We start from the raw sequence: 15,076 nt of genomic DNA, 5'->3' as shown, positions 1-15,076 counted from the left end.
ATTACCAAAACAAGACCACTTGGTAAGGAGATGAGCAGGAGTCAGAAACAGGAACACAGAGTGAGTACTAATTGTATTTTACTCAGTTACATTTACTTGAGCAATTATTTGAAATAATATAAAAAAAACTATACTTTGTACTTACACTTAGCTAATCTTATGAAGAAGTAGAAGTATCTCTACTCAATTTCTAGACACTCTACCCACTGTGATTAACTTAAACGAATAAAGAACAAGCTTGTTTTAATTACAAATGGACCAGACAAAAGCATATAGTTTGTTCAAGTGAGATGTCTTGTTTGTACACAAACTTTGTTGTTTTTATGTTACTATCTGCTGAACCTTTTGTGCCATCAGGAGGTCATCATAATTTTACAGTAAATTGTATAACTCATCAATAGCATTCCTTTAAGCTAGTCCTAAAATATATGTACATTGCTTACTGTAAGTTTTAGTTTTGTAGGTTTTATATTGAAATACCCAAACATAGGAAAGAATACTATGTTCATAGCCTAACAGAACACATTTTTATTGTAAGAGCAGAAAATTTGAGTGCAGAGAGAAGGATTCAAGCAGTGGAGGGAGAATATTTGTGCATTATGGCGTTAAATCTGAGCACAGAAACAAAAACCTGAGATACAAGCATATCATTTACTTAAAACAAGATGCTTTATGTTTCTGGACTCGACTTAGTAAAAAATGCAGCCCTGATTTGAATGTAATGGCATTTAAATAAAAAAAAAATCTGCTTTAACAGTTCCACAAAATTCTGTAGAAATGATGGCAAGCATTTGTGATGTCCTGTATTTTTGGAGCAGATAATTATTTTTGTAGGGATTGTTTTATTGAAAGACACCTGCAAAAATGTTGAAATGATCTTTGATGTTTCACCTAATCTAGTGTTTGCGATAATCACACCTACTCAAACTACCACTGAAACAGGACCAAACACCGTCTGCAGCAGATGTCTGACCTCCTCACACACCACCCACTGTCTTCCTTTGACCTGTAGGCTATTTCAGGAAACACAGACTTCCCCAATTATAACCCACAAGTAGAACTTCTCTGAGTGGAGAGTTGTTTTACCGAAACAAACATTTATTGATAGAAATACTTGAGGAATAAGGTCAATCGCCACAATGACATATAGCATACTAAACAACTTTAATCCATCTCGAGCATCTTCTACCATGTTTGCTGTGTCCTCTTAGTGGCTTGTGGAATACTGCAAACAGGACTTATTATGGTATTTTTTTTGTGTGTGTTTTGCTATGATTTTTAGCAATGGGTTTCTTTGTAGAAATTTCAAACAGGGCCAGATTCGTGAGGTGCAGCTAAGAGTATCATCGATTTGATTTGTCACCTGAGCTGTAGCTCTCTGCAGCTCCTTCAGAGCTACCATCCGATTCTTGGGTGCATGTCTGGTTAATGCTCTCCGTGGCCGATGCTCTCCATCGGCCATGTCATGGTAAGATTGCAGTTCTGCCATACGCATTTTTGAATGATGGATTGAACAGAGCTTTGTGATTGTTTGGTGCCTGTTTTAATCATCCCCATATTTCTCTCTGATTTATCTGCTGTGTTTGTTAGTCGTCATGATGCCGTTTGTCCCTAATGTCCTACGGATCTCAGAGACACCGGGAAGTGTTGTTCCTTCACTTAAAATGGCAAAAAAGCTACATTGCAGTTGGAGATTTTAATATGTCAAGATGTGCATGCATACTATTAAAACAAAATATGATTAATTTTCAAAATTTGCAAAAATGGGTGCAAACGCCTGCATGTTGCTTTGCTGGTTTGCTCAGTTAAACATCCCCACAAAAGAATAATTGCATTCTTTTCTTTTGCTGTGTAACTTTTTGAAAAATAGCACTAAGCAAAGACCAATGGCTTTCTTCATATTGAGGCAGATGGGCAGTGTGTCTTCCACACCTGCCCAATGCTGTCATCAGTGGGCTGGCGGGGAGGGGAACCCGTGCCCTTACCTGCAGCACCAGACAAGATTAAAGGGATGAACAGACAGAAAACCTGATGCTCATGCTCAGTACATCCTCCCACACAGTCTGCAGAACAACAAAAAGCCACTTAGTGGGTCTGCAAGCTGCATCATGATCCTAAAACCAGAGGCGGAAAATAATGTTTCAACACTCTGATGTTATTAAAGTGATCTGCCAAACTCTTTTTCACACAATGGTTTTAATAGTTTTAATTATTCCTGTTTAATTAGAAGAAAGCCATTTGCGTCCGATAGCCGGCACAATCAAGTGTCTTAATTAACAGTTATATGAGTGAAGTTTTTTTTAGTGCGGTTTGGCCAATCTGGGATTTGGTAAATGTGTAACATCAAGAGAAGGACTTTAACAATGAAGAGAGAACTATATCACTCAGGGCGGGGTCAAAAGAAGATGGATTTTATAGGAGATGATGATGTCACCCTGTGACAGATGAAACATCAGACAGACACACACAAAACTCAAGAGGCTTCTTGTCATTGTTCAGCACACACATGGAAGAAGAAGCGCACAATAACCAGCTGCGCTCTGGGGAGCGGACGCTCAGCATCCAGGTAGAATAAAAACAGGTTTTATACTTTATTTGTTTAATAACCTTTGGCTTGCATGTAAAATGTTATGCTTCTGTAAACGTTTTTTTTCTTTAAGTGTTAATTTTCCACTCTTATAATCCTTACGAGGTTCTAATTCAGTCAAAGTTAGTCTTTGACTGAATTTGTTTTGATTTGTCTTGACATGGCAAAATTTTATCTAAATCATCTAAAAGTTTTACATTTGCAACAGCCACTGATTGATCTGCATCTTTTTTTTTGGTGTTGTTCCAGATTTTCCACAATGAAATAATCAAAGCAGCCTTCAGCACATTTATCTCTTTCATCTGGCTTTCCTTGCAAAAAATGCAAGTAAACCGCGTTTGACTTGGGGGGCCCTGGCGGAGGGGTGGAGGTGCATGCTTCTGCAGTGGCGTCTCTGTGCGTCGGCTGTGCTCATGGCTCAGAGGAGGGCTGCAGGTGGCTGCTGCTGCTGCTGCTGCTCCCGGGCTCCCCTGAACGAAGACAACGCTCGTTTCTGCCTGCTGGCCGGCCTCATCCTTCTCTACTTGCTGTGCGGAGCGGCTATCTTCTCGGCTTTGGAGCACCCGTTTGAGATCCGCGCCCGGCTTCTCTGGAAGCAGCAGCTGGAGAACTTCACGAGGCGGTACAGGGTCAACCTGGGCGCCCTGCACACCCTGCTGCGGCAGTACGAGCAGGCGAACGGAGCGGGGATCAGAGTGGACGAGTTGAGGCCACGCTGGGACTTTTCTGGAGCTTTTTACTTTGTGGGCACTGTGGTCTCTACTATTGGTAATGACTCACTTTTATACACTTTAATTTCTCTTAGATCTTCGGTAATTGAGTCAATAATTGTAAAGATACTGCCACCGCTGACTTTACCTGAGTAATGTTTGAAGAAGATGCTGGGGTTTTCTTCAAATCTAACAAAATTGGTGTCAAGCTTTTGTGTAGCAAAAAATGTCGTAAGTAAAAATGACCTTTGATGAGGTCATTAAAGGTCAGCCGGCCCATCTATGATTACAAAATCAAACAGGGCATGATATCAGTCTACTGTGCTACATTTGTGCTGGTTTGTGCAGTAAAAAGATTAGAATAAGAAAAACTTTCTAGAGGTCAACAGAGATAAACATAACCACACAAAATGGATATAGATTCCTTGTACTACGTTTGTGCTGCTTTGTGCAATTAAAATTTTTGTAGCACAGTTGACTGATACCCTATTTTGTTTGATTTTGTAAATGTGGTGGAGGATGCAGAGCTGTTGCCTTGCAGAAAGAAGGTTCTGGGTTCGATTCCCGGCCCGGGTCTTTCTGCATGGAGTTTGCATGTTCTCCCTGTGCATGCGTTGGTTTTCTCCAGGTACTCCGGTTTCCTCCCACAGTCCAAAAACATGACTGTCAGGTTAATTGGCCTCTCCAAATTATCCCTAGGTGTGTGTGTGTGTGCTTGATTGTTTGTCCTGTGTGTCTCTGTGGTGCCCTGTGACAGACTGGTGACCTGTCCAGGGTGACCCCGCCTCTCGCCCGAAACGTTAGCTGGAGATAGGCACCAGCAACCCTCCCGACCCCACTAAGGGACAAGGGTGTAATGAAAATGGATGGACGGATGGATGGTGGAGGATGCTGGTCGACCTTTGATGACCTCTGGAAACATTTTCGTGAAACGATCACGGCACAAGCAAAAAAAAAAAAAAAAAAAAAAGCTTCACTCAGTTTTTTTTAACCCTCATTTTGTCCTTTCCAGGTTTTGGCATGACCACACCGGCAACCATCGCTGGAAAGATATTCCTCATCTTCTATGGCCTCATTGGCTGTGCAGCCACCATCCTCTTCTTCAACCTCTTCCTCGAAAGGATCATCACCATGTTGGCATACATCATGCGCTGGTGCCATGAGCGGCGGCTGAGGTGCGGAGGAGCGGGTGTGGTGTCGAACAGAGAGGAGTCATCCGGTGAAGAGGACAGCCTGGAAGGCTGGAAACCGTCGGTCTATTACGTGATGCTGATTCTGGGACTAGCGTCTGTTGTGATCGCCTGCAGCGCCTCCACCCTGTACAGCACCATGGAGAACTGGAGCTACGTCGACTCGCTCTACTTCTGCTTCGTGGCATTCAGCACCATCGGCTTTGGGGACCTGGTGAGCAGTCAGAGGGAGCGCTATGAATCCCAAGGGGCCTACCGGCTCGGAAACTGCCTTTTCATCCTAATGGGAGTGTGCTGCATCTACTCGCTCTTCAATGTCATTTCTATCATTATCAAGCAAACTCTCAACTGGATCCTGGGGAAGCTGGCCTGCTCTGGGAAACGCAAGCTCTGTTCCTGCCCCTGCCTCCGAGGTAAAAAGCAAAGCCAGAGGGGTCCGGCGGCACGCCTCAGACTCAAACGAGTGAAACGCAACGCTGTGCAGCCTGTCTCCACCCAGTGCCCCATGGGAAGGCAGCGCTACACGGACGGCTCTGTGGAAAGTGTGTGTGACAGTGAGACAGACGCTGGCCCGGGGGCGGAAGTGCATCTGGGCCGTCGTCTGTCCGGAGAGATGATCTCTGTCAATGAGTTCATGGTGTCCAATAAGGTGTCTCTGGCACTGCTGCAAAAGCAGCTGAGTGAAACTGCTCACCAAGGGCCACGGCAGAGCTACGGGCACCAGAACGGGTTTTCCGGAGGGGTGGGGGCCTTGGGAATCATGAACAACCGCCTGCAGGAAACCAGCGTGGATAGATAGCGTCATTGCTTTGGGCTCTTTAGAAAACCATTAGCTTTGTCCGATTTGCATTTGAAAACCAAATCATGTGAATTCTGACTGTTTTTGCCCCGAGTGCAGTAGATTAGTTCAGTTGAGAGAACAGCGGACTTTCATAGTGAACTCTGCAAAGCAAGTAAGGGATGATTTTATTTGGCGAGGCGAAAAAAAAAAGGAGACATTTTTAGCTTAAAAACGACTTGTGAAGAGGGGCCCGAAGTCCTCAAGTGACTGACTCATACCAAAGCAATCAGGCGAAAGAAGCAGTGGAGGACCACTTAAAGGAGGCTGCTGATTTGAAGAACGCTGCACATGTTGCTGGACCTCATAGAACAGAGAGGGTTCTATCGGATCACAGTAGTTAATAACGTGCAAACGCAATATCTACCATCGCTTCTTAGTTATCCATTTCAAACGTAAAGTAATTCAAATGTGACCTGTATTTAAAAATAGCTCCAGCAGAACTATAGAAAGGCTAGCAAACAGCAGAGAGGAGACATTTTAATTTGTCGATTGCTCACAAAGCACCCATCTTAGAAGTCATTTAAATTCATAGTCATCTTGAAGAAGATCCAGGGTTTTGAGCAGAGAACATCTAATCAAATGTGGTTCGCAAAGGACACTCCTGTGTCAATAAGTGCCACATAAGTAGTCACGTCATCATATAAACACAGAGAGAAAAGCTTAAGCGATCCGCAGCGAACTCTTAAGAGATCCTTTACTATGCAAGGATAGAAGCGTCCATCTATGGCACGTAGCGTTGATGTGACGTGTTTTTAACAGACATTTTATTTTAACAGTTCAAAGACTGTTTCTTAGATTTTTGTTTCGATAAAGAAACATTCTTAGTAAGTTTGGCGGTTTTATTTTATTGTTGTGAGACAGAATCCGGAAAAATAATTGTAAATAAATGTTAAAAAAAATCTACCATTTGTTAATCAAAGAAGTGTCAAATCTCCACGAAAACAGATTTTAGTACTAGTCGGATTTTTTTTAAATTTTTTTTTGACAAGTGTTGCAGGAAGACTTTTTCTGTTGCTGCTCACTGAGTTTGCACAGATCTCAGGAGGGAGTTTAGCTCACTCCTCATTAAACTATCTTTAAATATTTGATTTCTCTTTGCCGCTGCTTGGTGACTTACACATTTTCTGTTGGACTCTGGTCCAAACACTTGTGTTTCTTCCTCAACCACTTTTTGTGACCTTGTAGATATGTTGTATGATATGTTCAAAATGTGGAAGACAGAATTCCAGCATCAAATATTTTTTTTTATTTTAATACAAATGCAAATACGTTTTAACATTAACGCAGTTTGTTTGTTCTCAACTATTATTTTTGTCCGTTATTCTGTCTCACAAAAATGAAATGACCTTAAAAGTGAAGATTGCTTATTTCCCACAGGTGAAAAAAAATGTACAAAATCAACAGGAGAACAAAAGGTCCGTCATATGTTCTTTATTCAGATTAAAATCTTTACTCTCATAATTTAATGTTTAAACACAGAAAATGATACACAAACGTAACAGGATGATGCAGAACGATGTAGATAAAAGAACCAATACGGAAACTGACCCGTTCTGTTGTTTCTTGCTGATGTTTTATCTACCATATGAGAGAAGAATAAGGCAGCACAGGACATGATCAGTTCACTGAAAAAATACATTTCACAGACAATTTCAAAAAATCCTTAGAAAGTTGGTAAATGCCTGAACATGGCCATGTAGAAATTTGAGTTGTCATTAAATTCAGATTTAGGCCACTGTCTGGATATGTTCTGGTCAAACTTCCTAATAAGCAAATGAATTTTTCTGCAGTTATAATAAAAATACAGACATTATTATTAACCACTTTAGAAAAAGAAATTATCTTCTGGTTTGTGAAATGTATTTTTTTCCTTTATGTATGTATAATAAAATATTTGTAATTATTTACTTATCACCAGCAATAAGAAACATAAATGATTTCCCTGACTCCCTTTTATTACTATTTCCTGTAGGAACAAATGGCCATTTGCATGCTCACTAGCGTTGACAATTAACTGTTCAATTCTAAACATGTTTACTTTAAAATTTTCTTTAAAATACAACGTTATGTGTATCAAACCGTCCTGTTTTATTTATCCGATGAAAATGTACAGTGTCACAGTTGGTTTTAATCCGGTTGTACTGATCTGTCCTTTGAATTGATTAGCTGTGCTGTGTGTTCACTGAATTAGAGGCAGAGGTTCATTCCTTGCTCTGTGTCCGAGTACGTTTTACAAAATATCCGTCTGGTACAAATATAAAGTTTTAGGCTTTATTAGATCTCTTTGTGCATTGCATTTGTTTTAACAAGATGCCGCCTGCGAGCATGATGTAAACAAACACCTTTGCCGGATCACGTGATTCCCTCTTATGGTCAGACTGCACACATGAGGAAACAGTTTAATATTCACATTTTATTACAGTCCCTCTGAGTCAGAGAGTCTCCACTTCAGGGTCTCATGAACTTCCCAGAGCCTGTTAAGACAAGTAATGTTGAAAACAGAGGCATATTTTGTATATTAAAATAAAATATATTGGTTTTAGTGAGAAAACGGTTTATTGTGGACTCACATTTGGTACTGCAGGGTTGTGTGTCTCTCTTTGATGATAGTAAGCAGAGATAATACAGTTTCTCCTGTAACACACAAACATGACATGGTGGTGGCGTTGTTTTTTTTCTGTAACCAGTGTAAAAGTTTAGCTTTGATTTTACATGTCGACACATTGGGTTACATTTTGGGCTGCCTTACTTGCTCTGTATGCCTCCACCTGGAGGTAAGCCAGGAATGATGGTGGACGCCAGGACTGTGAGGACAGACAGCAGGTCAGGCTCCTCGCCGGAGGCAGACAACTCGTCATAGATTTCTGTCAGACATCAGGACACAGAAACACTCGCGTGAGCACTTTCAGCAAACGCCTCCATACTTTGTGCACTTTCACTTTTGAAGTAAACTGCTTTGTTCTGCAGTTCTGTTGCTAACCTTGTCTGTTCAAATCACACCACATCTCTTTAATTTCTTATGTTAGGTTATCTTCTCACACGCTGCATCTGTTTACTATTCTAATTAGCACTATTTATTTGAAGTACTCTGCCAGCTATGTCGCCGAACTCTAAGAAAAATAATTAATGTTGTACGTTTGTTGGAGAGTATGATGGTTGGCTTTCTTTCTAAAAGGACTTTTGGGGTATTGCTGAATGCCTAAAGCCCTGCCCTCCTCTTTTAGTGTGGCATTTTCTTAAAATTGTATTCATACTCATTTAGTTTGCTTGTTGCGAATCACCTTTTGTATTGGGCAGCATTTTAATGAATTGCAATTCAACATTATTGTTATCTTGTATCTGCTTTTTCATTTTACTATACCATTTCTTGTGTTTATTTTTTTTATGTTATTTCTATTGGAAAAAATAGTAGGCCGAACTGTCAGCCGGTGGAACAACTTCGAGGAGGTGAATAATTCCCATCAGTGCTGTTTGCATTGTGTAGCATTACATTAAATTAAGTTATTATCCCCCTTAGGCCAAACCAGCAGCAAAGGTCTGTCTCTTCTTCATTTGAAGTTTGATGCCATTACATTGGTCTTTAGCATCACATGCTGGCGTGGCATGTTTGACAAGAACTTCACAGATTGTGTGACATAAATGTAGATTTTTTTTCTTTCAAAACAGGTGAAAAAATCTTTCACGTCAAAAATATTCAGTCTAGTGTAAAAGCGGCATCTGAGTTGTGATCCCTATGCCAATTATTTTTTCGGCATGTCAAAGAAATGCGTTAGCCTCTCCAGAGCTGTCCACACTAAAAACACGTAAAAACGTCTCTAATTTACAGTAAAATACCGGAAGCTGGTTACCATAGATTTTACCGTATTCTACGGACTTCAGCGTAATATTCTAGCAACCGCAGCTGTCGGTATTTTACCGGAAGTTAGAAACATTTTTTTTTTAAATAAAACAGTGCATGTTACATAATCATCAGCTTTAATTACCCAAAGCTTCCTGCCCAACTGACACGGGAGACAGCTGTACCATATAATCAAGGAGTTGTGACAAAGGTATAAGGTCTTCTTAACTCTGCATCATAATCAATGTGGCACATAATTGCCAATACACAATTTTAACCATGTTTGGGTTTATAAATGTAGATATTGAAGTTGCAGTAGGAAGGTTTGAGAAAACCATGGCGTTAAATTTGAACAAGAACATTAATTACAGCTGAAAAGCAGAGTAAGCCACTCTTGCATTATAATGTTTACTCCCCCAACAAACCTGCCACTTTGGATTCCAGCAGGTCCTCCAGCTCGGCCTCCTGGTGTAATGCCTCTGCTGACAGCTGGGGGGCGCCCGGGAAGCAGAGCAAGATGATGCTGATGTTGTCCAAGCTGCCCTGTGAAGCAGAGCAAAGCAGCGTCAGCACGGGGTGGGTAATAATGGCTGACCTCACAAATGTCAGCACGCAGGACGCGCTCTCGTTCTGCGTGAGTCGCTTTAGAGATGGGTCAGTTTCATCTCAAGGTTTGCACACCTCTGTCACACGGATGGAGCGAAGCAGGAAAACGTAAACCGAGCAAGGGATTTTTGAGGTTGTGCTGCACATCCAAACTGAAGCTCTGTTACATAACTGAGACATGATGTCCCAACAGCAGGGTGCATCATGGGAGTAAGACTGTGTGTTTATTTGTGAGAATGTCTTTCTACAAAGAATCAAGTCTTGTATACCTAAAGATTTTCGGGATGTAATCAGTGGTAGTTTCTGAAATGGATCCATTTGACTGGGGGACCCAGGAGAAATCAATGTAACACCTTCTGATACTCCTGCAGTCTATTTAGAAGCGCTGAGTGGACCATTGTACCACGAAGAGCAGCCGCAGCGTAAATCCACTGGAAGCTTTAGCAGAGGTCAGCGCTGGATTTTCAGGCAGTATCATGGCTTTCCGAACCAGGGATTCTCAGTAGTGTTCACAAGAATGCAGCAACACAAATAGGTATATTTCTATTGACTCGTAATGTATAAATAAAACCAATCAGGTTGCTCACACAGCAACACTCTGCAGTGTGGACGTTGTTGCTCAGTGAAGGAAACTCAGTTGGACAGCTGCGGTCAGAGTCACTGGAGTGTTTAAATTAAATCAGAGGAGGCACATAGACATTAAAAACTATTGGCATGCCTGGGATTTAATGAAGACACAAGAGAGAGAGGGAGAGAGCAAGACTTTAGGCAGGAAGGTTGAGCAGAGCACACACAGTGTGAAGTCGCCTCTTCTCTTAACGTTAACAATTAACCAATGAATTCATGGCCAGAAAAAAAAATTGAATGTCATTGCTTCATCATCAGATATTAGAGGACTTAATGAGAACATTGGAACTGGCCCAAAACACAAAACTCTGATAATTGCATTATATGTCTTTATAAGCATCCATCTTCTAAATGCTTGTCTGAAAAGGACAGTATTATCTATTTTCCAGGCACATAGTGCCATTTTAAAGCACAGTCAAGTAACTATGCTATCTTCAGTTGTTATAAAATGCTTTACATGTCAAACATGACTTAACAAACTCCTGCTCTCTCCGACACTCCACTTTAAGCACGTCGTCATAGCGACATTTCTCTATAAACATTTAACATTGTTCTTAGGATCATTTCACTGAGAAGTAGGTTGTATAATGAGCGCAGCAGATGTGCCGTTCCACCAGGTGTTCGCTAATTGCTACTGCTGCTAGTCTGAAGGAGTTGAGTGGAGGAGGCACTTGTGAGAATGGTTGCCATGGGAGATTCAAGGATTTCTCAACATGCATGGAAGAATGAAGGCAGCACTCCGGGTGTGTTTTGATAAGGGAATGACATTATAACACGATATTAAGCTTAAAAAGGTTGATTTTTAAACCTAACCTTTTACTGAATTTGCAAAACTATTTCTAAATATTCAAGTCTTTTTGATTAGTTTTCTTAGTTTTTTTTTTACCTGTGTTTTTCAAATCACATTACACTTCTTAAAAACACATGTCTTAATGCCCTTTGCACAGTGACATTTGGTTTTATTTCAGGAAAAATCAAATCCAAGATGTTTAAGTTCCTGCTGAGCCAACTAGCCTGTAAAATTAAAACCAGTTAACTCGTTAAACGATTATTGATTATTTTAAACATGACACTGTCTGAACATCGACTGACCATGTTGCTCTAAGCCGAACTTAGAACCTTTAGATCAGGGATAAAATCTGCAGAATGATGTAACTTTGCATGAACCTCTGGTTTTGGTTTGTGCTGTAACTAAAAGTCTCTGTTGCTCGCATCACAGTAGGACCATGCTAAACCTGAAGCAACGTGCACAGACGTCACTCTGACCTTGTACAGACAGAGGTCGATGACTTGAGTGCAGACATCCCTCAGGTCAGTGCAGACCTGCAGCCGGTTGTGGACGAAAGCGCAGAGCTCCTCGTTGCTGATGGTGTCCCACACGCCGTCGCAGGCCAGCACCAGGAACTCGTCCATGGGCGAGCGCTCCACCACACATACCTCCGGCTCCGGCGAGACCATCTGCTGGCTGGGGGTCCGGTTTTCTGCCCCTTTGTAGCTGAAGTCCCCCAAAGCTCGGGACACAGCCAGGGAACCGTTGATCCTCTGAAGGGACACCGACCCGCCGGCGCTTTCGATGCGCTCCTTCTCCAGAGGGCTGTACGGTTTGTGGTCCTCGGTGGAGAAACACACCTGCCCTGACCGGCACAGCACAGCCCTGGAGTCGCCGCAGTTGCCGAAGTAGATGTAGTATGGGGAGATGAGGGTGGACACCACGGTGGTGCCGCCTCTCTCCCAGCCTTCTCGCCGGGCCACAGAGTGCAGGTGTTTGTCTGTCTGCATGAAGCCCTCTACGATGGCCCCCTTCACCTTTTCAGGGTTGTCGTCAGGTCCGACCCCACCTGTGCGCACAGATGGGTGTAAACTGAGACTGAACACAACAACCAAAACAGTGCATGTCTTCCTCACATGTTCAGTGTGAAATCTCTTACCTGTGCCCAGGATGTGCCCCAAAAGGTGCTGGGAGCAGTACTGGGCCACCGTGCTGCCGGCGTGGCCGTCGAACACGGCGAAGAAGCTCCACTCTGCGAGCTCTCCTCCCAGCTGCGGCACGCAGTTGTGGAAGTCCTCCATGTTGGCCCTCCAGCCCTGCATGCTCCCCAGGGCGTAGGTGAGGCCCCAGCGGGCGCAGCCCTCCTCGGTCAGCTTGTCCAGCACCGGCCGGTCCAGGTACGGGCTGGGGATCACCTCCTCCTTCTCCCCTTCCCCCGTCTGCTCCCCGTCCGACGCCCCCCCGCGGCCCCCTTTGAAGAAAGAGCTGACCCTCTTCTCTGTTTCTTTGACCAGCTGCCGCACGAATGCAGGCATCTCCACGTTGCCCTTCCTGGCTGTCCTCATGGCTCCTATGCGCAGCTGGTGAGGTTGTGATCTTCGCGTGTCCCGGCTCTGGTGCTTGTGGATGGGACGCAGGGCCGGGCTTCGGGCCTGACTCTGGGCCTGTGCAGTGTCTGCGTAGCCCTGCTGCTCCAGGGCTCAGAGCATGGCTGCCTCAGCTGATGGATGCTCTGCTCCCCTCCCTCTCGCTGCTCATCTCCTTTCGTCTTCCCCTCTGGAGACCTCACTGATCAGCGCGCTCTCCTCCCCTCATCCTTCCTCTCTCCTCTTTGTTTTTTGGTGTCTTCTCTGTGTGACTGTGATTTCACCTTCTCCCTCGCTTTTTCATAGCTCTACCCTCTTTCTCCAGCTCTCTCCCCCTCCTGGCCTTGTTATTTTCCCTGCCTCTGCTGTGATTGGCTGGCTATTTGTGTACACCAATCTCTTCCTCTGTTGCTCTCCCTCTGTCACTGTCCTCCTATCTGCAGCTCTGGCCCTCCCATGCTGATGGTAATCTCAACCTTTGATCGGCCGGGATTATAGGCTTGTGGATTAAAGGGCTGTCGGCCATTTAGGGAGCCTGTGATTCGATGGTGAGACTCTGGTGTGGATGGTCTCTTTAAAGTGATATTACACTTTATTTTGTTTCCTTTTTTTTTAAACATTTGCCATGGTGACACATGCGCCCCCTAAAATAAAGCCTGTAATTTAAGCTGCAGCCATTGTGTAATTATGTGTAAGGATGAGCTCAAGTCTTTAACTAGAATTTAATCATTATTGCTTCGTGGGTGTTTAACGGTTTTTTGCATAAAAGCTTTTCGTGCATTTGTCTGAACTTCTTCTTCTTCTTCTTGTTTTGTATGCCAGTTCACAAACATGAAACCCCTGAACCTTTACATTTTTCATCACGTTAGAACCACAAAGTACAATGCATTTGATAAAAATTTGATTTGTTAGACCAACACAAGGTAGCACATACCTGACTAATGAACGGCTTTTATGCTTTCAGATAAAACATAAAAGGTGAACTTTCACCCCACTGTGATCTTCTGTAATTAGTACCTTCTGTTTGATCCGCTGCTCCAACTTAAAGCTAATTTGTAACCTGTTTAAAACAAAAATCTCTTTTTTGTACATATTTGCTAAAACTGTCACTATATTGTGACAGTTTAGCATGAGACAGATGATCTGTGAAAAAACTGAGCTCCTCCGCCTCCTCCCACTGATACTGTTGTCGCTCCCATTCAAAACCAACCAGAGTCAGGTCAAACGTTTTAGTGCTGTCAATCACACTTGTGTTCATGCTGCTAAATGTGCTTATGGTGAAGAAGCAACTTAACATTCCAGGAAAACCATTTATCAGTCATCATCAGATGACAGCATTCTCGACATGCTCCATTGTGGTGAACCAGCTGCAACCCAGCAGAGAGCATAGGGGGAGGTTGTGAGCAGCGCATACACAAGAGTGATTGGCAACGCTAAGACCCTCCTCCTTGGTTTTGATTGGTTGTTTCTGACCAGGTGCTTGAATTTTTCACACATGAGCTGTTTTACACTATAATGTCACAACAAAGTGACAGTTTTTATTATACTTCATGAAAAAAAAGACAAATTGCTAATTTGGCCTTTTGAACGAACCTGATGCTCAGACTTGATGTAGATTTCAGTGACTCACAGAAACGGGTTGATAAATTAGAGAGTTTTAATAACAGCCCTCATTACCATAAAGGATATTAGCAACCATATTATTGTTTCAGTTACTGGATTTTACAACATTATTCTGCATTAATTTATACCAAGTTTTTATTACACACTTATGGACTCTGTTGGTTAGATGACTGGATTTTATTTAGGTTTGTTAGAGTAAAGAGGATGAATGCCAATTTGTGCCAGAAGTTTCTTCCCATGTTACAGTTGTGCATCACATTTCCTGATTAAAACCCTAATAAAATATATTAAAATTTGATGCAATGTTGCGAAATGTGTTCAGGTTCAGGGGATGAATCCTCTTGTGAGGTTCTGGAAAGCTACAAATTGGATTGGAGATTTAAATTAAATTATACATTTGTTGGTATCGCTTGGTGCCGACTATACAGAGAATCAGTTTTCCATTCCATTGAAAAAACAACAACAAAAAAAACAGGAAAAATATGTAAGAACTGAAAACTGTAATGGATTAAGCTGTTGTAGCTTTAGGACTAAAATCCCCTCTGTGTTTATTCTAATCTAAATGAACAGATTTTGTTTTCTCATGATTATGCAACCTGCTGTGACTGACAGCTGCTTTCCTTGGCGGCGTTTCTCAGACAACAGCTCAAACCTGTGGGGTCAGCCAGAATGACGGCGCCTCCCTCTGTAAATAATCAT

At 42.6% G+C, this 15,076-nt stretch overlaps 2 protein-coding genes across 2 annotated transcripts; one reads left to right on the top strand and one right to left on the bottom strand.

The window, feature by feature from the left end:
- The first annotated feature begins 2,459 nt into the window (after positions 1-2,459).
- On the top strand, positions 2,460-6,705 carry kcnk12l (potassium channel, subfamily K, member 12 like). The gene is made up of 2 exons (XM_008427553.3): positions 2,460-3,355; positions 4,310-6,705. The coding sequence occupies exons 1-2, from the start codon at positions 2,962-2,964 to the stop codon at positions 5,284-5,286; spliced, it is 1,371 nt and encodes a 456-aa protein (XP_008425775.1). The 5' UTR covers positions 2,460-2,961; the 3' UTR covers positions 5,287-6,705.
- A 38-nt stretch (positions 6,706-6,743) lies between these two features.
- Positions 6,744-13,099, bottom strand: ppm1nb (protein phosphatase, Mg2+/Mn2+ dependent, 1Nb (putative)). The gene is made up of 6 exons (XM_008427555.3): positions 12,328-13,099; positions 11,666-12,237; positions 9,592-9,709; positions 8,078-8,192; positions 7,899-7,962; positions 6,744-7,802 (listed from the first exon to the last, which is right to left on the bottom strand). The coding sequence occupies exons 1-6, from the start codon at positions 12,731-12,733 to the stop codon at positions 7,785-7,787; spliced, it is 1,293 nt and encodes a 430-aa protein (XP_008425777.1). The 5' UTR covers positions 12,734-13,099; the 3' UTR covers positions 6,744-7,784.
- Between the last annotated feature and the right edge of the window lie 1,977 nt (positions 13,100-15,076).

The sequence above is a fragment of the Poecilia reticulata genome, chromosome 14, assembly GCF_904066995.2.
Source record: "Poecilia reticulata chromosome 14, P_reticulata-male-v2, whole genome shotgun sequence".
NCBI lineage: Eukaryota > Metazoa > Chordata > Actinopteri > Cyprinodontiformes > Poeciliidae > Poecilia > Poecilia reticulata.
Note: the sequence above shows the minus strand (reverse complement) of the source record. Positions and strands in the feature narration are given on the sequence as shown.